The sequence below is a fragment of the Schistocerca cancellata genome, chromosome 11 (assembly GCF_023864275.1).
Source record: "Schistocerca cancellata isolate TAMUIC-IGC-003103 chromosome 11, iqSchCanc2.1, whole genome shotgun sequence".
Lineage (NCBI taxonomy): Eukaryota > Metazoa > Arthropoda > Insecta > Orthoptera > Acrididae > Schistocerca > Schistocerca cancellata.
In genome coordinates, this window is record NC_064636.1 from 30,698,070 (window position 1) to 30,723,291 (window position 25,222).

General features: G+C 49.2%; 2 protein-coding genes across 2 annotated transcripts in view; one reads left to right on the forward strand and one right to left on the reverse strand.

The window, feature by feature from the left end:
- The window catches only part of LOC126108593 (uncharacterized), a 539,378-nt gene that overhangs the window by 168,444 nt on the left and 345,712 nt on the right, over positions 1-25,222 (reverse strand). The window lies entirely within an intron of this gene.
- On the forward strand, positions 4,695-5,423 carry LOC126108870 (uncharacterized). The gene has a single exon (XM_049914233.1). It carries the CDS (start codon positions 4,695-4,697, stop codon positions 5,421-5,423), a length of 729 nt encoding a protein of 242 aa, XP_049770190.1.

The following is a 25,222-nucleotide window of genomic DNA, read 5'->3' on the forward strand; positions in this document are numbered from 1 at the left end:
GTGGTGCCTTCGCAATTAGTGCTGCCTTCGCAGGGAGTACTGCCTTTGCAAGGAGTGCTGCCTTGCAAGGAGTGCTCCCTTCGTAAGGAGTGCTGCCTTAGCAAGGAGTGCTGCCTTAGCAAGGAGTGCTGCCTTCGCTAGGAGTGCTGCCTTCACAAGGAGGGCTGCCTTCGCAAGGAGGGCTGCCTTCGCAGGGAGTTCTGCCTTCACAAGGGGTATTGCCTTCGCAAGTAGTGCTGCTTTCGCAGGGAGTACTGCCTTTGCAAGGAGTGCTGCCTTCCAAGGAGTGCTCCCTTTGCAAGGAGTGCTGCCTCCGCACTGTGTGCTGCTTTCGCAGGGAGTGATGCCTTCGCACGGAGTGCTGACTTCGCATGGAGTGCAGCCATCGCAAAGAGTGCTGCCTTCGCAAGTGGTGGTGCCTGCGCACGGAGTGCAGCCTTTGCACATAGTGCTGCCTTTGCAAGGAGTGCTGCCTTCGCAAGGAGTGCTGCCTTCGCTAGGAGTGCTGCCTCCGCACCGAGTGCTGCTTTCGCAGGGAGTGATGCCTTCGCACGGAGTGCTGATTTCGCATGGAGTGCGGCCATCACAAAGAGTGCTGCCTTCACAGGGTGTGCTGCCTCCGCAAGGTGTGCTGCCTTCCCCAGGGGTGGTGCCTACGCACGGAGTGCTGCCTTTGCAAAGAGTGCTGCCTTCGTAAGGAGTGCTGCCTTTGCACAGAGTGCTGCCTTTGCACAGAGTGCTGCCTTTGCACAGAGTGCTGCCTTCGCAAGGAGTGGTGGCTTCGCAAGGAGTGCTGCCTTTGCACGGAGTGCTGCCTTCGCACAGAGTGCTGCCCTCGCAGGGAGTGCTGCCTTCGCAAGGAGTGCTGCCTTCGCAAGTGGTGGTGCCTACGCACGGAGTGCAGTCTTTGCACATAGTGCTGCCTTTGCAAGGAGTGCTGCCTTTGCAAGGAGTGCTGCCTTCGCACGGAGTGCTGCCCTTGCACAGAGTGCTGCCTTCGCAAGTAGTGCTGCCTTTGCACAGAGAGCTGCCTTTGCACAGAGTGCTGCCTTCGCAAGGAGTGGTGCTTTCGTAAGGAGTGCTGCCTTCGCACCGAGTGCTGCCTTCGCACCGAGTGCTGCCTTCGCAGGGAGTGCTGCCTTCTCAAGGAGTGCTGCCTTCGCAAGGAGTGCTGCCTTCGCAAGGAGTGCTACCTTCGCTAGGAGTACTGCCTTCGCTAGGAGTGCTGCCTTCGCAAGTTGTGCTGTCTGCGCAGGGAGTGCTGACTTCGCAAGGAGTGCTGCCTTCTCTAGGAGTGCTGCCTTCGCAAGGAGTGCTATATTTGCAAAGTGTGCTCCCTTCGCAAGGATTGCTGCCTTCGCAAGGAGTGCTGTCTTCGCAAGGAGTGCTGCCTTCGCAAGGAGTGCTGCCTTCGCAAGGAGTGCTGCCTTCGCAAGGAGTGCTGCCTTCGCAAGGAGTGCTGCCTTCGCAAGGAGTGCTGCCTTCGCAAGGAGTGCTGCCTTCGCAAGGAGTGCTGCCTGCGCAAAGAGTGCTGCCTTCGCTAGGAGTGCTGCCTTCACAAGGAGGGCTGCCTTCGCAAGGAGGGCTGCCTTCGCAGGGAGTTCTGCCTTCACAAGGGGTATTGCCTTCGCAAGTAGTGCTGCTTTCGCAGGGAGTACTGCCTTTGCAAGGAGTGCTGCCTTCCAAGGAGTGCTCCCTTTGCAAGGAGTGCTGCCTCCGCACTGTGTGCTGCTTTCGCAGGGAGTGATGCCTTCGCACGGAGTGCTGACTTCGCATGGAGTGCAGCCATCGCAAAGAGTGCTGCCTTCGCAAGTGGTGGTGCCTGCGCACGGAGTGCAGCCTTTGCACATAGTGCTGCCTTTGCAAGGAGTGCTGCCTTCGCAAGGAGTGCTGCCTTCGCTAGGAGTGCTGCCTCCGCACCGAGTGCTGCTTTCGCAGGGAGTGATGCCTTCGCACGGAGTGCTGACTTCGCATGGAGTGCGGCCATCACAAAGAGTGCTGCCTTCACAGGGTGTGCTGCCTCCGCAAGGTGTGCTGCCTTCCCCAGGGGTGGTGCCTACGCACGGAGTGCTGCCTTTGCAAAGAGTGCTGCCTTCGTAAGGAGTGCTGCCTTTGCACAGAGTGCTGCCTTTGCACAGAGTGCTGCCTTTGCACAGAGTGCTGCCTTCGCAAGGAGTGGTGGCTTCGCAAGGAGTGCTGCCTTCGCACGGAGTGCTGCCTTCGCACAGAGTGCTGCCCTCGCAGGGAGTGCTGCCTTCGCAAGGAGTGCTGCCTTCGCAAGTGGTGGTGCCTACGCACGGAGTGCAGTCTTTGCACATAGTGCTGCCTTTGCAAGGAGTGCTGCCTTTGCAAGGAGTGCTGCCTTCGCACGGAGTGCTGCCCTTGCACAGAGTGCTGCCTTCGCAAGTAGTGCTTCCTTTGCACAGAGAGCTGCCTTTGCACAGAGTGCTGCCTTCGCAAGGAGTGGTGCTTTCGTAAGGAGTGCTGCCTTCGCACCGAGTGCTGCCTTCGCACCGAGTGCTGCCTTCGCAGGGAGTGCTGCCTTCTCAAGGAGTGCTGCCTTCGCAAGGAGTGCTGCCTTCGCAAGGAGTGCTACCTTCGCTAGGAGTACTGCCTTCGCTAGGAGTGCTGCCTTCGCAAGTTGTGCTGTCTGCGCAGGGAGTGCTGACTTCGCAAGGAGTGCTGCCTTCTCTAGGAGTGCTGCCTTCGCAAGGAGTGCTATATTTGCAAAGTGTGCTCCCTTCGCAAGGATTGCTGCCTTCGCAAGGAGTGCTGTCTTCGCAAGGAGTGCTGCCTTCGCAAGGAGTGCTGCCTTCGCAAGGAGTGCTGCCTTCGCAAGGAGTGCTGCCTTCGCAAGGAGTGCTGCCTTCGCAAGGAGTGCTGCCTTCGCAAGGAGTGCTGCCTTCGCAAGGAGTGCTGCCTGCGCAAAGAGTGCTGCCTTCGCTAGGAGTGCTGTCTTCGTTAGGAGTGCTGTCTTTGCAGGGAGTGCTGCATTCGCAAGAGGTGCTGTCTTTGCACAGAGTGCTGCCTTCGCTAGGAGTGCTGCCTTCGCACATAGTGCTGCCTTCGCAGGGAGTGCTGCCTTTGCACAGAGTGCTGCCTTGGCAAGGAGTGCTGCCTTCGCACGGAGTGCTGCCTTTGCAAGGAGTGCTCCCTTTGCAAGGAGTGATGCCTTCGCAAGGATTGCTGCCTTCGCAAGGAGGGCTGCCTTCGCAGGGACTGCTGCCTTCACAAGGGGTGGTGCCTTCGCATGTAGTGCTGCCTTCACAGGGAGTACTGCCTTTGCAAGGAGTGCTGCCTTGCAAGGAGTGCTCCCTTCGCAAGGTGTGCTGCCTTAGCAAGGAGTGCTGCCTTCGCTAGGAGTGCTGCCTTCACAAGGAGGGCTGCCTTCGCAAGGAGCGCTGCCTTCGCAGGTAGTTCTGCCTTCACAAGGGGTATTGCCTTTGCAAGTAGTGCTGCTTTCGCAGGGAGTACTGCCTTTGCAAGGAGTTCTGCCTTCCAAGGAGTGTTCCCTTTGCAAGGAGTGCTGCCTTCATAAGGAGTGCAGACTTGACAAGGAGTGCTGCGTTCGCTAGGAGTGCTGCCTTCGCAGGGAGAGCTGCCTTCGCAAGGGATTGTGCCTACGCTCGGAGTGCTGCCTTTGCAAGCAGTGCTTCCTTCGCAAGGAGTGCTGCCTTCCCAAGGAGTGCTGCCTTCGCAAGGAGGGCTGCCTTCGCAAGGAAGGCTACCTTCGCAGGGGGTGCTGCCTTTCCAGGGAGTGCTGCCTTTGCAAGGAGTGGTGCCTACAAACGTAGTGCTGCCTTCGCACAGAGTGCTAATTTTGCACAGAGTGCTGCCTTCGCACGGAGTGCAGCCTTCGCACGTAGTGCTGCCTTTACACAGAGTGCTGCCTTCGCAAGGAGTGCTGCCTTTGCAAGGATTGCTGCCTTCGCAAGGAGTGCGGCCGTCGAAGGAGTGCTGCCTTCACAAGGAGTGCTGCCTTAGCACGGAGTGCTGCCTTTGCAGAGAGTGCTGCCTTCGCAAGGAGTGCTGCCTTCACAAGAGTGCTGCCTTTGCAAGGAGTGCTGCCTTCCCAAGGAGTGCTGCCTTGGCACGGAGTGCTTTCTTCGCTAGGAGTGCTGCCTTCGCAGTGAGTGCTACCTTCGCAAGGGGTGGTGCCTACGCACGGGGTGCTGCCTTTGCACAGAATGCTGCCTTTGCACTGAGTGCTGCCTTCACAATGGGTGGTTCCTTCGCAAGGAGTGCTGCCTTCACAAGGAGTGCTGCCTTTGCAAGGAGTGCTGCCTACCCTGTCTTTGCAATGTGTGTTGTTTTTGCAAGGCGTGCTCACTTATCAAGTCGTGCTGTTTTGGCAAAGCGTGCTGTCTAGGCAAGGCGTGCAGTCTTTGAAGGTGTGCTGTCTCTTTAAGGTGAGCCGTCTTTGCAAGCTTTGCTGCTTTCTCAATGCGTGCTGTTTTGACAATGTCTGCTTCCTTGGCAGGGCGTTCTGTCTTGGCAAGGCATGCTGTCTTAGCAGCCGTGCTTTCTTAGCAAGGTGTGCTGTCTTCACCAGGCGTGCTACCTTCGCAAGCTGTGCTGCCTTTACAACGAATACTGTTTTGGCAAGGTGTGCTGTCTTGGCAAGGCGTGCTGTCTTGGCAAGGCGTGGTGCGTTTGCTAGGCGTGCTGTCTTGGAAAGATGTGCTGTGTTCACAATGCGTGCTATCTTGGCAAGGAGTGTTGCCTTCGCAGGTAGTGCTGCCTTCGCACAGAGTGCAGCCTTTGCACAGAGTGCTGCCTTCGCAAGGAGTGCTGCCTTTGCACAGAGTGCTGTCTTTGCACAGAGTGCTTCCTTTGCAAGGAGTGCTGCCTTCGCAAGGAGTGCTGCCTTCGCAAGGAGTGCTGCCTTCGCTAGGAGTGCTGCCTTCGCAGGGAGTGCTGCCTTCGCTAGGAGTGCTGCCTTCGCTAGGAGTGCTGCCTTCGCTAGGATTGCTGCCTTCACAAGGAGTGCAGCCTTTGTACGGAGTGCTGCCTTTGCACAGAGTGCTGTCTTCGCACAGAGTGCTGCCTTCGCATGGAGTGCTGCCTTTGCACAGAGTGCTGCCTTCGCAAGGAGTGCTGCCTTCGCAGGGAGTGCTGCCTTCACAAGGGGTGGTGCTTACGCACGTAGTGCTGCCTTCGCACAGAGTGCTGCCTTCGCCTGGAGTGCTGCCTTCGCAAGGGGTGGTGCCTTCGCAAGGAGTGCTGCCTTCGCAGGGAGTGCTGTCTTTGCAAGGAGTGCTGCCTTCGCTGTCTTTGCAATGTGTGTTGTCTTTGCAAGGCGTGCTCACTTACCAAGTCGTGCTGTTTCGGCAAAGCATGCTGTCTTGGCAAGGCGTGCGGTCTTTGAAGGTGTGCTGTCTTTTCAAGGTGAGCTGTCTTTGCAAGCTGTGCTGCTTTCTTAATGCGTGCTGTTTTGGCAATGTCTGCTTCCTTGGCAGGGCGTTCTGTCTTGGCATGGTGTACTGTCTTAGCAAGCCATGCTTCCTTAGCAAGGCGTGCTGTCTTCACCAGGCGTGCTATCTTCGCAAGCTGTGCTGCCTTTACAACGAATGCTGTGTTGGCAAGGTGTGCTGTCTTGGCGTGCTGTCTTGGCAAGGCGTGGTGCGTTCGCTAGGCGTGCTGTCTTGGAAAGATGTGCTGTGTTCACAATGCGTGCTGTCTTGGCAAGGCGTGCTGTCTGTACAAGGCGTGCTGTATCGACAGTGCGTGCTATCTTGACAATGCTTGCTGTCTTGAGAATGGTTGCTTTCTTCGCAAGGCGTGCTGTCTTCACAAGGCATGCTGTCTTCGCAGGGCGTGCTGTCTTGGCAAGGCGTCCTGTCATTGTAATGCGTTCTGTCTTGGCAATGCATGCTGTCATGGCAAGGTGTGCTGTCTCGGCAAGGGATGCTGTCTTAGCAAGGCGTTGTGCCTTGGTAAGGTATTCTGTCTTCGCTTGCCTTCTCTCTTTTCAAGGCACGCTGACTTAGAAAGATATGCTGTCTTTGCAAGGCGTGCTGTCATTGTAAGGTGTGCTGTCTTCATAAGGCATGCTGTATTTGCAAGGTGTGCTGCCAACGCAAGGCATGCTGTCTTGGCAACACGTGCCATCTTTGCAAGGCTTGCTGTCTCGGCAAGGGAAGCTGTCTTGGCAAGGCGTGCTGTCTAGGTATGTCGTTCTATCTTGGCAAGGCGTGCCGTCTTGACAGAGCTCGCTGTCTTGACAGGGCGTCCTGTCTTGAGACGGCGTGATGTCTTCACAAGGCATGCTGTCTTCACAAGGCGTGCTGTCTTCGCAAGGTGTGCTGTCTTGGCAAGGCATGCTGTCTTCGCTTGGTGTGCTGCCTTAACAAGCAGTGCTGTCTTCGCAATCCTTCATTCTTTGCAAGGTGTGCTGTCTTCACAAGCCTTCTTTCTTTGCAAGGTTTGCTGTCTTAGTAAGCTGTCTGTCTTTGCAAGGTGTGCTGTCTTTGCAAGGTGTGCTGTCTTTGCAAGGCGTGCTGCCTTCAGGTGTGCTGTCTTCGCAAGGTGTGCTGTTTTGGGTAGGTGTACCCTCTTGGCATAGTGTGCTGCCTTTGCAAGGTGTGCTGCCTTTGCAAGGTGTGCTGTCTTGACATGATGTGCTGTTTTGGGTAGGTGTGCCATCTTGGCAAGACATGCTGTCTTGGCAAGACATGCTGTATAGGCGAGGCGCATCGTCTTGGCAAGGCATGCCATCTTGGACAATCCTTCTGTCTTGGCAAGGTGTTGCCATGGCAAGGCGCGCTGCCTTGGCGAGGCGTGCTGTCTTCACAAGCCTTCTTTCTTTGCAAGGCATGCTGTCTTTGCAAGCCTTCTTTCTTTGCAAGGTGTGCTGTCATTTCTAGCCATCTGTCTTCGCAAGGCATGCTGTCTTTGCAAGGCGTGCAGCCTTCGCAAGGTGTGCTGTCTTTGCAAGGAGTGCTGTCTTGGCAAGGAGTGTTTTCCTGGCAGTGCCTACTGTCTGGGAAATGCGTGTTGCCTTGGCAAGGTGTGCTGTCTTGGCAAGTCGTGCGGTCTTGACAAGGCGTGCTGTCTTGGCAAGGCGTTTTCTTGGGAATGCATCCTGGCTTTATGAGTCATGCTGTCTTGGCAAGGCGTCCTGCCTTGGCAAGGCGATCTGTCTTGGCAAGGCGTGCTGTCTTGGCAAGGTGTGCTGTCTTGGCAAGGTGTGCTTCCTTGGCAAGGTGTGCTCGGCAAGGCGTGCTGTCTTGGCAAGGCGTGCTGTCTTGGCTAGGCGTGCTGTATTGGGAAGGCATGCTGTGTTGGTAAAGCGTGCTGTCTTGGCTAGTTGTGCTGTCTTGGCTAGGTGTGCTGTCTCGGCAATGCATGGTGTCCTGGCAAGACATGCTGCATTGGCAAGGTGTGCTGCCTCAGCTACGCGTGCTGTCTTGGGAAGGCATGCTGCCTTGGCAAGTCGTGCTGTCTTGGCAAGGTGTGCTGTCTTTGTAAGTTGCACTGTCTTGGCAGGGCGTGCTGTCTTCACGAAGTGGGCTGTCTTGGAAAGTTGTGCTGTCTTGGCAAGGTGAGTTGTCTTGGCAACATGTGCTGCCTCCACATGGCATACTATCTACACATGGCATACTGTCTATACAATGTGTTCTATCTACACAAGGCGCGCTGTCTACACAAAGCATCCTGCCTACACAAGGCGTGCTGTCTACCCAAGGCGAGTTGCCTACACAGTGATTGCTGTCTCAAAAGGGCGTGCAGTCTACAAAAGAGGTGCTGTCTTCGCAAGGCATTCTGCCTTCGCATGCCATGCCATCATTTCAAGACGTGCTGTCTTCGCAAATAGTCCTGTTTTCGCAAGGCGTGCCATCTTTGCAAGGCGTGCTCTCTTGGCAAGGCATGCTGTTTTGGCAAGTTTTACTGTCTTGGCTATCTGTGGTGTCTTTGCAAGCCTACTGTCTTTGCAAGGCATCCTGTTTTTGCAAGGAGTACTGTCCTATCAAGCCGTGTTGTCTTCCCAAGCCATGCTGCCTTCGCAAGGCGTGCTGTATCCACAAGGCATGCTGTCTCGGGAAGGCATGCTGTCTCCACAAGGTGTGCTGACTTTCCAAGGCGTGCTGTCTTCACAAGGCGTGCTGTCTTCGCAAGGCGAGTTGTATTCGCAATGGCAGCTGCCTTCACACATGCTGTCTCTGCAAAGCATGCTATCTTTGCAAAGCGTGCTGCCTTATCAGGGCGTGCTGTCTTGGCAAGGTGTGGTGTCTTCGCAAGGCGTCCTGTCTTCACAAGGAGTGCTGTCTTCACAAGGAATGCTGTCTTGGCAAAGTGTGCTGTCTTGGCAAGGCGTGTGTTCTTCACAAGGTGTGCTGTCTTCGCAAGGCGTGTAGTTTTGGCGAGGCGTGCTGTCATGGCAATGCATGCTGTCTTGTCAAGGTGTACATTCTTGTCAAGGCATGCTGTCTTGTCAAGGCGTGCTGTCTTGGCAAGGTGTGCTGTCTTCGCAAGGTGTGCTGCCTTGGCAAGGCATGCTGTCTTTGCAAGGAGTGCTGTCTTGGCAAGGTGTGCTGTCTTGGCAAGGTGTGCTGTCTTGGTAAGGGGTGCTGTCATGGTGAAGCGTGCTGTCTTGGCAATTCATGCTGTCTACTCATGGTGCTCTTTCTACACATGGCGTGGTATCTAAACATGTCATGCTGTCTGCAGATTTCGTGCAGTCTACACATGACATGCTGTCTACACATGGCATACTATATACACATGGCATACTGTCTGTACATGTCTATGGAAGATGTGTCCACAGCTCGTGGTCGTGTGGTAGCGTTCTCGCTTCCTGCGCACGAGGTCCCGGGTTCGATTCCCGGTGGGGTTAGGGATTTTCTCTGCCTCGTGATGACTCGGTGTTGTGTCTCTTTCATCATCATTTCATCATCATTGACTCGGAAGTCGCCTAAGTGGCGCCAACTAAAAAGGACTTTTAATACGGCGGCCGAACTTCCCCGAATGCGGCCTCCCAGCCAACAATGCCTTACGATCGTTTCATTTATGGAAGATGTGCTCTCTATACAATGTGATCTATCTACACTCGGCGAGTTGTCTACACAAAGCATCCTGCCTACACGGGACATGCTATATACACAAGGCGAGCTATCTACACAATGATTGCTGTCTGAAAAAGGTGTGCAGTCTAAACAAGAGGTGCTGTCTTCGCAAGGCATGCTGCTTTCACATGCCACGCCATCTTTTCAAAACATGCTGTCTTTGCAAGCCATCCAGTTTCTGCAAGGCGTGCTGTCTTGGTATGGCATGCTGTCTTTGCAAGCCATGCTGTTTTGGCAAGGCATGCTGTCTTCGCGAGTCGTACTGTCTTGACAATCCGTGGTGTCTTTGCAAGCCTTCTGTCTGTGCAAGGGGTGCAGTCTTTGCAAGGAGTGCTGTGTTGGCAAGGTGTGCTCTCTTGGCAAGGTATGCAGTCTTGGCAAGGTGTGCTGTCTTGGCAAGGTTGTGCTGTCTTGGCAAGGTGTGCCATCTTGGCAAGGTGTGCTGTCTTGGCAAGGTGTGCTGTCTTGGCAAGGTTTTCTGTCTTGGCAAGGTTTGCTGTCTTGGCAAGGTTTGCTGTCTTGGCAAGGTGTGCTGTCTTTGCAAGGAGTGCTGATTTATTAAGGCCTGCTGTCTCAGCAAGGCATGCTTTCTCAGCAAGGCGTGCTGTCTTGGCAAGGCATGCTTTCTTGGCTATGTGTGCTCTCTGGGCAAGGTGTGCTGTCTTGGCTATGCATAATATCTTCACTACGCATACTGTCTTATCAAGGCGTGCTGTCTACACATTGTGTGCTTTCTACAGATGGCGTGCTATCTACACATGGCATCCTGTCTGCAGATTTCGTTCAGTCTACACATGACATGCTGTCTACACATGGCGTACTGTCTACATATGTCTTTGGAAGACATTCTGTCTACACAATGTGTTCTGTCTACACAAGGTGTGCTGTCTACATAAGACATGCTGCCTACACAAGGCGAGCTGTCTACTTAAGGATGGCTGTCTGCAAAAGGAGTGCTGTCTACACAAGGTGTGCTGTCTTCACAAGGCATGCTGCTTTCGCATGCCATGGCATCTTTTGAGGGCGTGCTGTCTTCGCTAGCCATCCTGTTTTCACAAGGCATGCTGCTTTAGCAAGTTGTGCTGTCTTGGCAAGGCATGCTGTCTTGGCAAGGCATACTGTTTTCACAAGGTGTGCTGTTTTCTCAAGGTTTGCTGTCTTAGAAAGCCGTGCTGTTTTAGCAAGCCATGATCTCTTACCAAGGCATGCTTTCTTAGCAAGGTGTGCTGTCTTGGCAAGGCATGCTGTCTTAGCAAGGCGTGCTGTCTTGGCAAGGCGTGCTCTCTTCATAAGGTGTGCTGTCTTCGCAAGATGAGCTGTCTTCACAAGGTGTGCCATCATTGCAAGTCATGCTTCGCAAGGTGTGCTGTCTTGGCAAGGCATGCAAGAGCGGAGACGCGCCGCGCCGCGCCGCCTGGCCCAGTAAGCGTAGTTTGCTTTGATATAGGACCGTTTGGCGACGTAAAAAAATACTGGTTTCCACAGTAGAATGAATGGAAAGTAGCGGAAAGTGTTTAATATGTAATTACATGTGACGAAAAAGTAGCTTTTGCGCGAGTTTGTGTAATCCGTATTTCTTTTCGGTTTGTTTTTGCGTCTTTGAGTGCGTTTTTGCCTGGGACAGTGAGGTCGTATCTAGTTGAAAGTGATATCACGTACTGAGAACGGTAGTCGCTTGGCGGTGTCAAAGGTTTAAAATTGTAAGTGAACGCATCGAGTAGTTACGGACGTTTCTGCAGCGTGTTTTGAAACACGAAGAGCAGAGACGCGCCGCGCCGCCTGGCCCAGTAGCGTACTTTGCATTGATATAGGAGCGTGTGGCGACGTAAAAAAAGACTAGTTTCCACAGTGGAATGAAAGGAGAGTAACGGAAAGTGTTTAATTTGTAACTACATAAGACGAAGAAGTAGCTTTTGCGCGAGTTTGTGTAATCCGTGTTTCTTTTCGGTTTGTATTTACGTCTTTGAGTGCGTTTTTGCCTGGGACAGTGAGGTCGTATCTAGTTGAAAGTGATATCACGTACTGAGAACGGTAGTCGCTTGGCGGTGTCAAAGTTTTAAGATTGTAAGTGAAGGCATCGAGGAGTTACGGACGTTTATGCAGCGTGTTTTGAAACACGAAGAGCGGAGACGCGCCGCGCCGCGCCGCCTGGCCCAGTAAGCGTAGTTTGCTTTGATATAGGACCGTTTGGCGACGTAAAAAAATACTGGTTTCCACAGTAGAATGAATGGAAAGTAGCGGAAAGTGTTTAATATGTAATTACATGTGACGAAAAAGTAGCTTTTGCGCGAGTTTGTGTAATCCGTATTTCTTTTCGGTTTGTTTTTGCGTCTTTGAGTGCGTTTTTGCCTGGGACAGTGAGGTCGTATCTAGTTGAAAGTGATATCACGTACTGAGAACGGTAGTCGCTTGGCGGTGTCAAAGGTTTAAAATTGTAAGTGAACGCATCGAGTAGTTACGGACGTTTCTGCAGCGTGTTTTGAAACACGAAGAGCAGAGACGCGCCGCGCCGCCTGGCCCAGTAGCGTACTTTGCATTGATATAGGAGCGTGTGGCGACGTAAAAAAAGACTAGTTTCCACAGTGGAATGAAAGGAGAGTAACGGAAAGTGTTTAATTTGTAACTACATAAGACGAAGAAGTAGCTTTTGCGCGAGTTTGTGTAATCCGTGTTTCTTTTCGGTTTGTATTTACGTCTTTGAGTGCGTTTTTGCCTGGGACAGTGAGGTCGTATCTAGTTGAAAGTGATATCACGTACTGAGAACGGTAGTCGCTTGGCGGTGTCAAAGTTTTAAGATTGTAAGTGAAGGCATCGAGGAGTTACGGACGTTTATGCAGCGTGTTTTGAAACACGAAGAGCGGAGACGCGCCGCGCCGCGCCGCCTGGCCCAGTAAGCGTAGTTTGCTTTGATATAGGACCGTTTGGCGACGTAAAAAAATACTGGTTTCCACAGTAGAATGAATGGAAAGTAGCGGAAAGTGTTTAATATGTAATTACATGTGACGAAAAAGTAGCTTTTGCGCGAGTTTGTGTAATCCGTATTTCTTTTCGGTTTGTTTTTGCGTCTTTGAGTGCGTTTTTGCCTGGGACAGTGAGGTCGTATCTAGTTGAAAGTGATATCACGTACTGAGAACGGTAGTCGCTTGGCGGTGTCAAAGGTTTAAAATTGTAAGTGAACGCATCGAGTAGTTACGGACGTTTCTGCAGCGTGTTTTGAAACACGAAGAGCAGAGACGCGCCGCGCCGCCTGGCCCAGTAGCGTACTTTGCATTGATATAGGAGCGTGTGGCGACGTAAAAAAAGACTAGTTTCCACAGTGGAATGAAAGGAGAGTAACGGAAAGTGTTTAATTTGTAACTACATAAGACGAAGAAGTAGCTTTTGCGCGAGTTTGTGTAATCCGTGTTTCTTTTCGGTTTGTATTTACGTCTTTGAGTGCGTTTTTGCCTGGGACAGTGAGGTCGTATCTAGTTGAAAGTGATATCACGTACTGAGAACGGTAGTCGCTTGGCGGTGTCAAAGTTTTAAGATTGTAAGTGAAGGCATCGAGGAGTTACGGACGTTTATGCAGCGTGTTTTGAAACACGAAGAGCGGAGACGCGCCGCGCCGCGCCGCCTGGCCCAGTAAGCGTAGTTTGCTTTGATATAGGACCGTTTGGCGACGTAAAAAAATACTGGTTTCCACAGTAGAATGAATGGAAAGTAGCGGAAAGTGTTTAATATGTAATTACATGTGACGAAAAAGTAGCTTTTGCGCGAGTTTGTGTAATCCGTATTTCTTTTCGGTTTGTTTTTGCGTCTTTGAGTGCGTTTTTGCCTGGGACAGTGAGGTCGTATCTAGTTGAAAGTGATATCACGTACTGAGAACGGTAGTCGCTTGGCGGTGTCAAAGGTTTAAAATTGTAAGTGAACGCATCGAGTAGTTACGGACGTTTCTGCAGCGTGTTTTGAAACACGAAGAGCAGAGACGCGCCGCGCCGCCTGGCCCAGTAGCGTACTTTGCATTGATATAGGAGCGTGTGGCGACGTAAAAAAAGACTAGTTTCCACAGTGGAATGAAAGGAGAGTAACGGAAAGTGTTTAATTTGTAACTACATAAGACGAAGAAGTAGCTTTTGCGCGAGTTTGTGTAATCCGTGTTTCTTTTCGGTTTGTATTTACGTCTTTGAGTGCGTTTTTGCCTGGGACAGTGAGGTCGTATCTAGTTGAAAGTGATATCACGTACTGAGAACGGTAGTCGCTTGGCGGTGTCAAAGTTTTAAGATTGTAAGTGAAGGCATCGAGGAGTTACGGACGTTTATGCAGCGTGTTTTGAAACACGAAGAGCGGAGACGCGCCGCGCCGCGCCGCCTGGCCCAGTAAGCGTAGTTTGCTTTGATATAGGACCGTTTGGCGACGTAAAAAAATACTGGTTTCCACAGTAGAATGAATGGAAAGTAGCGGAAAGTGTTTAATATGTAATTACATGTGACGAAAAAGTAGCTTTTGCGCGAGTTTGTGTAATCCGTATTTCTTTTCGGTTTGTTTTTGCGTCTTTGAGTGCGTTTTTGCCTGGGACAGTGAGGTCGTATCTAGTTGAAAGTGATATCACGTACTGAGAACGGTAGTCGCTTGGCGGTGTCAAAGGTTTAAAATTGTAAGTGAACGCATCGAGTAGTTACGGACGTTTCTGCAGCGTGTTTTGAAACACGAAGAGCAGAGACGCGCCGCGCCGCCTGGCCCAGTAGCGTACTTTGCATTGATATAGGAGCGTGTGGCGACGTAAAAAAAGACTAGTTTCCACAGTGGAATGAAAGGAGAGTAACGGAAAGTGTTTAATTTGTAACTACATAAGACGAAGAAGTAGCTTTTGCGCGAGTTTGTGTAATCCGTGTTTCTTTTCGGTTTGTATTTACGTCTTTGAGTGCGTTTTTGCCTGGGACAGTGAGGTCGTATCTAGTTGAAAGTGATATCACGTACTGAGAACGGTAGTCGCTTGGCGGTGTCAAAGTTTTAAGATTGTAAGTGAAGGCATCGAGGAGTTACGGACGTTTATGCAGCGTGTTTTGAAACACGAAGAGCGGAGACGCGCCGCGCCGCGCCGCCTGGCCCAGTAAGCGTAGTTTGCTTTGATATAGGACCGTTTGGCGACGTAAAAAAATACTGGTTTCCACAGTAGAATGAATGGAAAGTAGCGGAAAGTGTTTAATATGTAATTACATGTGACGAAAAAGTAGCTTTTGCGCGAGTTTGTGTAATCCGTATTTCTTTTCGGTTTGTTTTTGCGTCTTTGAGTGCGTTTTTGCCTGGGACAGTGAGGTCGTATCTAGTTGAAAGTGATATCACGTACTGAGAACGGTAGTCGCTTGGCGGTGTCAAAGGTTTAAAATTGTAAGTGAACGCATCGAGTAGTTACGGACGTTTCTGCAGCGTGTTTTGAAACACGAAGAGCAGAGACGCGCCGCGCCGCCTGGCCCAGTAGCGTACTTTGCATTGATATAGGAGCGTGTGGCGACGTAAAAAAAGACTAGTTTCCACAGTGGAATGAAAGGAGAGTAACGGAAAGTGTTTAATTTGTAACTACATAAGACGAAGAAGTAGCTTTTGCGCGAGTTTGTGTAATCCGTGTTTCTTTTCGGTTTGTATTTACGTCTTTGAGTGCGTTTTTGCCTGGGACAGTGAGGTCGTATCTAGTTGAAAGTGATATCACGTACTGAGAACGGTAGTCGCTTGGCGGTGTCAAAGTTTTAAGATTGTAAGTGAAGGCATCGAGGAGTTACGGACGTTTATGCAGCGTGTTTTGAAACACGAAGAGCGGAGACGCGCCGCGCCGCGCCGCCTGGCCCAGTAAGCGTAGTTTGCTTTGATATAGGACCGTTTGGCGACGTAAAAAAATACTGGTTTCCACAGTAGAATGAATGGAAAGTAGCGGAAAGTGTTTAATATGTAATTACATGTGACGAAAAAGTAGCTTTTGCGCGAGTTTGTGTAATCCGTATTTCTTTTCGGTTTGTTTTTGCGTCTTTGAGTGCGTTTTTGCCTGGGACAGTGAGGTCGTATCTAGTTGAAAGTGATATCACGTACTGAGAACGGTAGTCGCTTGGCGGTGTCAAAGGTTTAAAATTGTAAGTGAACGCATCGAGTAGTTACGGACGTTTCTGCAGCGTGTTTTGAAACACGAAGAGCAGAGACGCGCCGCGCCGCCTGGCCCAGTAGCGTACTTTGCATTGATATAGGAGCGTGTGGCGACGTAAAAAAAGACTAGTTTCCACAGTGGAATGAAAGGAGAGTAACGGAAAGTGTTTAATTTGTAACTACATAAGACGAAGAAGTAGCTTTTGCGCGAGTTTGTGTAATCCGTGTTTCTTTTCGGTTTGTATTTACGTCTTTGAGTGCGTTTTTGCCTGGGACAGTGAGGTCGTATCTAGTTGAAAGTGATATCACGTACTGAGAACGGTAGTCGCTTGGCGGTGTCAAAGTTTTAAGATTGTAAGTGAAGGCATCGAGGAGTTACGGACGTTTATGCAGCGTGTTTTGAAACACGAAGAGCGGAGACGCGCCGCGCCGCGCCGCCTGGCCCAGTAAGCGTAGTTTGCTTTGATATAGGACCGTTTGGCGACGTAAAAAAATACTGGTTTCCACAGTAGAATGAATGGAAAGTAGCGGAAAGTGTTTAATATGTAATTACATGTGACGAAAAAGTAGCTTTTGCGCGAGTTTGTGTAATCCGTATTTCTTTTCGGTTTGTTTTTGCGTCTTTGAGTGCGTTTTTGCCTGGGACAGTGAGGTCGTATCTAGTTGAAAGTGATATCACGTACTGAGAACGGTAGTCGCTTGGCGGTGTCAAAGGTTTAAAATTGTAAGTGAACGCATCGAGTAGTTACGGACGTTTCTGCAGCGTGTTTTGAAACACGAAGAGCAGAGACGCGCCGCGCCGCCTGGCCCAGTAGCGTACTTTGCATTGATATAGGAGCGTGTGGCGACGTAAAAAAAGACTAGTTTCCACAGTGGAATGAAAGGAGAGTAACGGAAAGTGTTTAATTTGTAACTACATAAGACGAAGAAGTAGCTTTTGCGCGAGTTTGTGTAATCCGTGTTTCTTTTCGGTTTGTATTTACGTCTTTGAGTGCGTTTTTGCCTGGGACAGTGAGGTCGTATCTAGTTGAAAGTGATATCACGTACTGAGAACGGTAGTCGCTTGGCGGTGTCAAAGTTTTAAGATTGTAAGTGAAGGCATCGAGGAGTTACGGACGTTTATGCAGCGTGTTTTGAAACACGAAGAGCGGAGACGCGCCGCGCCGCGCCGCCTGGCCCAGTAAGCGTAGTTTGCTTTGATATAGGACCGTTTGGCGACGTAAAAAAATACTGGTTTCCACAGTAGAATGAATGGAAAGTAGCGGAAAGTGTTTAATATGTAATTACATGTGACGAAAAAGTAGCTTTTGCGCGAGTTTGTGTAATCCGTATTTCTTTTCGGTTTGTTTTTGCGTCTTTGAGTGCGTTTTTGCCTGGGACAGTGAGGTCGTATCTAGTTGAAAGTGATATCACGTACTGAGAACGGTAGTCGCTTGGCGGTGTCAAAGGTTTAAAATTGTAAGTGAACGCATCGAGTAGTTACGGACGTTTCTGCAGCGTGTTTTGAAACACGAAGAGCAGAGACGCGCCGCGCCGCCTGGCCCAGTAGCGTACTTTGCATTGATATAGGAGCGTGTGGCGACGTAAAAAAAGACTAGTTTCCACAGTGGAATGAAAGGAGAGTAACGGAAAGTGTTTAATTTGTAACTACATAAGACGAAGAAGTAGCTTTTGCGCGAGTTTGTGTAATCCGTGTTTCTTTTCGGTTTGTATTTACGTCTTTGAGTGCGTTTTTGCCTGGGACAGTGAGGTCGTATCTAGTTGAAAGTGATATCACGTACTGAGAACGGTAGTCGCTTGGCGGTGTCAAAGTTTTAAGATTGTAAGTGAAGGCATCGAGGAGTTACGGACGTTTATGCAGCGTGTTTTGAAACACGAAGAGCGGAGACGCGCCGCGCCGCGCCGCCTGGCCCAGTAAGCGTAGTTTGCTTTGATATAGGACCGTTTGGCGACGTAAAAAAATACTGGTTTCCACAGTAGAATGAATGGAAAGTAGCGGAAAGTGTTTAATATGTAATTACATGTGACGAAAAAGTAGCTTTTGCGCGAGTTTGTGTAATCCGTATTTCTTTTCGGTTTGTTTTTGCGTCTTTGAGTGCGTTTTTGCCTGGGACAGTGAGGTCGTATCTAGTTGAAAGTGATATCACGTACTGAGAACGGTAGTCGCTTGGCGGTGTCAAAGGTTTAAAATTGTAAGTGAACGCATCGAGTAGTTACGGACGTTTCTGCAGCGTGTTTTGAAACACGAAGAGCAGAGACGCGCCGCGCCGCCTGGCCCAGTAGCGTACTTTGCATTGATATAGGAGCGTGTGGCGACGTAAAAAAAGACTAGTTTCCACAGTGGAATGAAAGGAGAGTAACGGAAAGTGTTTAATTTGTAACTACATAAGACGAAGAAGTAGCTTTTGCGCGAGTTTGTGTAATCCGTGTTTCTTTTCGGTTTGTATTTACGTCTTTGAGTGCGTTTTTGCCTGGGACAGTGAGGTCGTATCTAGTTGAAAGTGATATCACGTACTGAGAACGGTAGTCGCTTGGCGGTGTCAAAGTTTTAAGATTGTAAGTGAAGGCATCGAGGAGTTACGGACGTTTATGCAGCGTGTTTTGAAACACGAAGAGCGGAGACGCGCCGCGCCGCGCCGCCTGGCCCAGTAAGCGTAGTTTGCTTTGATATAGGACCGTTTGGCGACGTAAAAAAATACTGGTTTCCACAGTAGAATGAATGGAAAGTAGCGGAAAGTGTTTAATATGTAATTACATGTGACGAAAAAGTAGCTTTTGCGCGAGTTTGTGTAATCCGTATTTCTTTTCGGTTTGTTTTTGCGTCTTTGAGTGCGTTTTTGCCTGGGACAGTGAGGTCGTATCTAGTTGAAAGTGATATCACGTACTGAGAACGGTAGTCGCTTGGCGGTGTCAAAGGTTTAAAATTGTAAGTGAACGCATCGAGTAGTTACGGACGTTTCTGCAGCGTGTTTTGAAACACGAAGAGCAGAGACGCGCCGCGCCGCCTGGCCCAGTAGCGTACTTTGCATTGATATAGGAGCGTGTGGCGACGTAAAAAAAGACTAGTTTCCACAGTGGAATGAAAGGAGAGTAACGGAAAGTGTTTAATTTGTAACTACATAAGACGAAGAAGTAGCTTTTGCGCGAGTTTGTGTAATCCGTGTTTCTTTTCGGTTTGTATTTACGTCTTTGAGTGCGTTTTTGCCTGGGACAGTGAGGTCGTATCTAGTTGAAAGTGATATCACGTACTGAGAACGGTAGTCGCTTGGCGGTGTCAAAGTTTTAAGATTGTAAGTGAAGGCATCGAGGAGTTACGGACGTTTATGCAGCGTGTTTTGAAACACGAAGAGCGGAGACGCGCCGCGCCGCGCCGCCTGGCCCAGTAAGCGTAGTTTGCTTTGATATAGGACCGTTTGGCGACGTAAAAAAATACTGGTTTCCACAGTAGAATGAATGGAAAGTAGCGGAAAGTGTTTAATATGTAATTACATGTGACGAAAAAGTAGCTTTTGCGCGAGTTTGTGTAATCCGTATTTCTTTTCGGTTTGTTTTTGCGTCTTTGAGTGCGTTTTTGCCTGGGACAGTGAGGTCGTATCTAGTTGAAAGTGATATCACGTACTGAGAACGGTAGTCGCTTGGCGGTGTCAAAGGTTTAAAATTGTAAGTGAACGCATCGAGTAGTTACGGACGTTTCTGCAGCGTGTTTTGAAACACGAAGAGCAGAGACGCGCCGCGCCGCCTGGCCCAGTAGCGTACTTTGCATTGATATAGGAGCGTGTGGCGACGTAAAAAAAGACTAGTTTCCACAGTGGAATGAAAGGAGAGTAACGGAAAGTGTTTAATTTGTAACTACATAAGACGAAGAAGTAGCTTTTGCGCGAGTTTGTGTAATCCGTGTTTCTTTTCGGTTTGTATTTACGTCTTTGAGTGCGTTTTTGCCTGGGACAGTGAGGTCGTATCTAGTTGAAAGTGATATCACGTACTGAGAACGGTAGTCGCTTGGCGGTGTCAAAGTTTTAAGATTGTAAGTGAAGGCATCGAGGAGTTACGGACGTTTATGCAGCGTGTTTTGAAACACGAAGAGCGGAGACGCGCCGCGCCGCGCCGCCTGGCCCAGTAAGCGTAGTTTGCTTTGATATAGGACCGTTTGGCGACGTAAAAAAATACTGGTTTCCACAGTAGAATGAATGGAAAGTAGCGGAAAGTGTTTAATATGTAATTACATGTGACGAAAAAGTAGCTTTTGCGCGAGTTTGTGTAATCCGTATTTCTTTTCGGTTTGTTTTTGCGTCTTTGAGTGCGTTTTTGCCTGGGACAGTGAGGTCGTATCTAGTTGAAAGTGATATCACGTACTGAGAACGGTAGTCGCTTGGCGGTGTCAAAGGTTTAAAATTGTAAGTGAACGCATCGAGTAGTTACGGACGTTTCTGCAGCGTGTTTTGAAACACGAAGAGCAGAGACGCGCCGCGCCGCCTGGCCCAGTAGCGTACTTTGCATTGATATAGGAGCGTGTGGCGACGTAAAAAAAGACTAGTTTCCACAGTGGAATGAAAGGAGAGTAACGGAAAGTGTTTAATTTGTAACTACATAAGACGAAGAAGTAGCTTTTGCGCGAGTTTGTGTAATCCGTGTTTCTTTTCGGTTTGTATTTACGTCTTTGAGTGCGTTTTTGCCTGGGACAGTGAGGTCGTATCTAGTTGAAAGTGATATCACGTACTGAGAAACGGTAGTCGCTTGGCGGTGTCAAAGTTTTAAGATTGTAAGTGAAGGCATCGAGGAGTTACGGACGTTTATGCAGCGTGTTTTGAAACACGAAGAGCGGAGACGCGCCGCGCCGCGCCGCCTGGCCCAGTAAGCGTAGTTTGCTTTGATATAGGACCGTTTGGCGACGTAAAAAAATACTGGTTTCCACAGTAGAATGAATGGAAAGTAGCGAAAGTGTTTAATATGTAATTACATGTGACGAAAAAGTAGCTTTTGCGCGAGTTTGTGTAATCCGTATTTCTTTTCGGTTTGTTTTTGCGTCTTTGAGTGCGTTTTTGCCTGGGACAGTGAGGTCGTATCTAGTTGAAAGTGATATCACGTACTGAGAACGGTAGTCGCTTGGCGGTGTCAAAGGTTTAAAATTGTAAGTGAACGCATCGAGTAGTTACGGACGTTTCTGCAGCGTGTTTTGAAACACGAAGAGCAGAGACGCGCCGCGCCGCCTGGCCCAGTAGCGTACTTTGCATTGATATAGGAGCGTGTGGCGACGTAAAAAAAGACTAGTTTCCACAGTGGAATGAAAGGAGAGTAACGGAAAGTGTTTAATTTGTAACTACATAAGACGAAGAAGTAGCTTTTGCGCGAGTTTGTGTAATCCGTGTTTCTTTTCGGTTGTATTTACGTCTTTGAGTGCGTTTTTGCCTGGGACAGTGAGGTCGTATCTAGTTGAAAGTGATATCACGTACTGAGAACGGTAGTCGCTTGGCGGTGTCAAAGTTTTAAGATTGTAAGTGAAGGCATCGAGGAGTTACGGACGTTTATGCAGCGTGTTTTGAAACACGAAGAGCGGAGACGCGCCGCGCCGCGCCGCCTGGCCCAGTAAGCGTAGTTTGCTTTGATATAGGACCGTTTGGCGACGTAAAAAAATACTGGTTTCCACAGTAGAATGAATGGAAAGTAGCGGAAAGTGTTTAATATGTAATTACATGTGACGAAAAAGTAGCTTTTGCGCGAGTTTGTGTAATCCGTATTTCTTTTCGGTTTGTTTTTGCGTCTTTGAGTGCGTTTTTGCCTGGGACAGTGAGGTCGTATCTAGTTGAAAGTGATATCACGTACTGAGAACGGTAGTCGCTTGGCGGTGTCAAAGGTTTAAAATTGTAAGTGAACGCATCGAGTAGTTACGGACGTTTCTGCAGCGTGTTTTGAAACACGAAGAGCAGAGACGCGCCGCGCCGCCTGGCCCAGTAGCGTACTTTGCATTGATATAGGAGCGTGTGGCGACGTAAAAAAAGACTAGTTTCCACAGTGGAATGAAAGGAGAGTAACGGAAAGTGTTTAATTTGTAACTACATAAGACGAAGAAGTAGCTTTTGCGCGAGTTTGTGTAATCCGTGTTTCTTTTCGGTTTGTATTTACGTCTTTGAGTGCGTTTTTGCCTGGGACAGTGAGGTCGTATCTAGTTGAAAGTGATATCACGTACTGAGAACGGTAGTCGCTTGGCGGTGTCAAAGTTTTAAGATTGTAAGTGAAGGCATCGAGGAGTTACGGACGTTTATGCAGCGTGTTTTGAAACACGAAGAGCGGAGACGCGCCGCGCCGCGCCGCCTGGCCCAGTAAGCGTAGTTTGCTTTGATATAGGACCGTTTGGCGACGTAAAAAAATACTGGTTTCCACAGTAGAATGAATGGAAAGTAGCGGAAAGTGTTTAATATGTAATTACATGTGACGAAAAAGTAGCTTTTGCGCGAGTTTGTGTAATCCGTATTTCTTTTCGGTTTGTTTTTGCGTCTTTGAGTGCGTTTTTGCCTGGGACAGTGAGGTCGTATCTAGTTGAAAGTGATATCACGTACTGAGAACGGTAGTCGCTTGGCGGTGTCAAAGGTTTAAAATTGTAAGTGAACGCATCGAGTAGTTACGGACGTTTCTGCAGCGTGTTTTGAAACACGAAGAGCAGAGACGCGCCGCGCCGCCTGGCCCAGTAGCGTACTTTGCATTGATATAGGAGCGTGTGGCGACGTAAAAAAAGACTAGTTTCCACAGTGGAATGAAAGGAGAGTAACGGAAAGTGTTTAATTTGTAACTACATAAGACGAAGAAGTAGCTTTTGCGCGAGTTTGTGTAATCCGTGTTTCTTTTCGGTTTGTATTTACGTCTTTGAGTGCGTTTTTGCCTGGGACAGTGAGGTCGTATCTAGTTGAAAGTGATATCACGTACTGAGAACGGTAGTCGCTTGGCGGTGTCAAAGTTTTAAGATTGTAAGTGAAGGCATCGAGGAGTTACGGACGTTTATGCAGCGTGTTTTGAAACACGAAGAGCGGAGACGCGCCGCGCCGCGCCGCCTGGCCCAGTAAGCGTAGTTTGCTTTGATATAGGACCGTTTGGCGACGTAAAAAAATACTGGTTTCCACAGTAGAATGAATGGAAAGTAGCGGAAAGTGTTTAATATGTAATTACATGTGACGAAAAAGTAGCTTTTGCGCGAGTTTGTGTAATCCGTATTTCTTTTCGGTTTGTTTTTGCGTCTTTGAGTGCGTTTTTGCCTGGGACAGTGAGGTCGTATCTAGTTGAAAGTGATATCACGTACTGAGAACGGTAGTCGCTTGGCGGTGTCAAAGGTTTAAAATTGTAAGTGAACGCATCGAGTAGTTACGGACGTTTCTGCAGCGTGTTTTGAAACACGAAGAGCAGAGACGCGCCGCGCCGCCTGGCCCAGTAGCGTACTTTGCATTGATATAGGAGCGTGTGGCGACGTAAAAAAAGACTAGTTTCCACAGTGGAATGAAAGGAGAGTAACGGAAAGTGTTTAATTTGTAACTACATAAGACGAAGAAGTAGCTTTTGCGCGAGTTTGTGTAATCCGTGTTTCTTTTCGGTTTGTATTTACGTCTTTGAGTGCGTTTTTGCCTGGGACAGTGAGGTCGTATCTAGTTGAAAGTGATATCACGTACTGAGAACGGTAGTCGCTTGGCGGTGTCAAAGTTTTAAGATTGTAAGTGAAGGCATCGAGGAGTTACGGACGTTTATGCAGCGTGTTTTGAAACACGAAGAGCGGAGACGCGCCGCGCCGCGCCGCCTGGCCCAGTAAGCGTAGTTTGCTTTGATATAGGACCGTTTGGCGACGTAAAAAAATACTGGTTTCCACAGTAGAATGAATGGAAAGTAGCGGAAAGTGTTTAATATGTAATTACATGTGACGAAAAAGTAGCTTTTGCGCGAGTTTGTGTAATCCGTATTTCTTTTCGGTTTGTTTTTGCGTCTTTGAGTGCGTTTTTGCCTGGGACAGTGAGGTCGTATCTAGTTGAAAGTGATATCACGTACTGAGAACGGTAGTCGCTTGGCGGTGTCAAAGGTTTAAAATTGTAAGTGAACGCATCGAGTAGTTACGGACGTTTCTGCAGCGTGTTTTGAAACACGAAGAGCAGAGACGCGCCGCGCCGCCTGGCCCAGTAGCGTACTTTGCATTGATATAGGAGCGTGTGGCGACGTAAAAAAAGACTAGTTTCCACAGTGGAATGAAAGGAGAGTAACGGAAAGTGTTTAATTTGTAACTACATAAGACGAAGAAGTAGCTTTTGCGCGAGTTTGTGTAATCCGTGTTTCTTTTCGGTTTGTATTTACGTCTTTGAGTGCGTTTTTGCCTGGGACAGTGAGGTCGTATCTAGTTGAAAGTGATATCACGTACTGAGAACGGTAGTCGCTTGGCGGTGTCAAAGTTTTAAGATTGTAAGTGAAGGCATCGAGGAGTTACGGACGTTTATGCAGCGTGTTTTGAAACACGAAGAGCGGAGACGCGCCGCGCCGCGCCGCCTGGCCCAGTAAGCGTAGTTTGCTTTGATATAGGACCGTTTGGCGACGTAAAAAATACTGGTTTCCACAGTAGAATGAATGGAAAGTAGCGGAAAGTGTTTAATATGTAATTACATGTGACGAAAAAGTAGCTTTTGCGCGAGTTTGTGTAATCCGTATTTCTTTTCGGTTTGTTTTTGCGTCTTTGAGTGCGTTTTTGCCTGGGACAGTGAGGTCGTATCTAGTTGAAAGTGATATCACGTACTGAGAACGGTAGTCGCTTGGCGGTGTCAAAGGTTTAAAATTGTAAGTGAACGCATCGAGTAGTTACGGACGTTTCTGCAGCGTGTTTTGAAACACGAAGAGCAGAGACGCGCCGCGCCGCCTGGCCCAGTAGCGTACTTTGCATTGATATAGGAGCGTGTGGCGACGTAAAAAAAGACTAGTTTCCACAGTGGAATGAAAGGAGAGTAACGGAAAGTGTTTAATTTGTAACTACATAAGACGAAGAAGTAGCTTTTGCGCGAGTTTGTGTAATCCGTGTTTCTTTTCGGTTTGTATTTACGTCTTTGAGTGCGTTTTTGCCTGGGACAGTGAGGTCGTATCTAGTTGAAAGTGATATCACGTACTGAGAACGGTAGTCGCTTGGCGGTGTCAAAGTTTTAAGATTGTAAGTGAAGGCATCGAGGAGTTACGGACGTTTATGCAGCGTGTTTTGAAACACGAAGAGCGGAGACGCGCCGCGCCGCGCCGCCTGGCCCAGTAAGCGTAGTTTGCTTTGATATAGGACCGTTTGGCGACGTAAAAAAATACTGGTTTCCACAGTAGAATGAATGGAAAGTAGCGGAAAGTGTTTAATATGTAATTACATGTGACGAAAAAGTAGCTTTTGCGCGAGTTTGTGTAATCCGTATTTCTTTTCGGTTTGTTTTTGCGTCTTTGAGTGCGTTTTTGCCTGGGACAGTGAGGTCGTATCTAGTTGAAAGTGATATCACGTACTGAGAACGGTAGTCGCTTGGCGGTGTCAAAGGTTTAAAATTGTAAGTGAACGCATCGAGTAGTTACGGACGTTTCTGCAGCGTGTTTTGAAACACGAAGAGCAGAGACGCGCCGCGCCGCCTGGCCCAGTAGCGTACTTTGCATTGATATAGGAGCGTGTGGCGACGTAAAAAAAGACTAGTTTTCCACAGTGGAATGAAAGGAGAGTAACGGAAAGTGTTTAATTTGTAACTACATAAGACGAAGAAGTAGCTTTTGCGCGAGTTTGTGTAATCCGTGTTTCTTTTCGGTTTGTATTTACGTCTTTGAGTGCGTTTTTGCCTGGGACAGTGAGGTCGTATCTAGTTGAAAGTGATATCACGTACTGAGAACGGTAGTCGCTTGGCGGTGTCAAAGTTTTAAGATTGTAAGTGAAGGCATCGAGGAGTTACGGACGTTTATGCAGCGTGTTTTGAAACACGAAGAGCGGAGACGCGCCGCGCCGCGCCGCTGGCCCAGTAAGCGTAGTTTGCTTTGATATAGGACCGTTTGGCGACGTAAAAAAATACTGGTTT

Excerpts from the sequence above, each read along its gene's own strand:
- LOC126108870 (XM_049914233.1), top strand. The coding sequence starts at position 4,695 with ATGCGTGCTATCTTGGCAAGGAGTGTTGCCTTCGCAGGTAGTGCTGCC.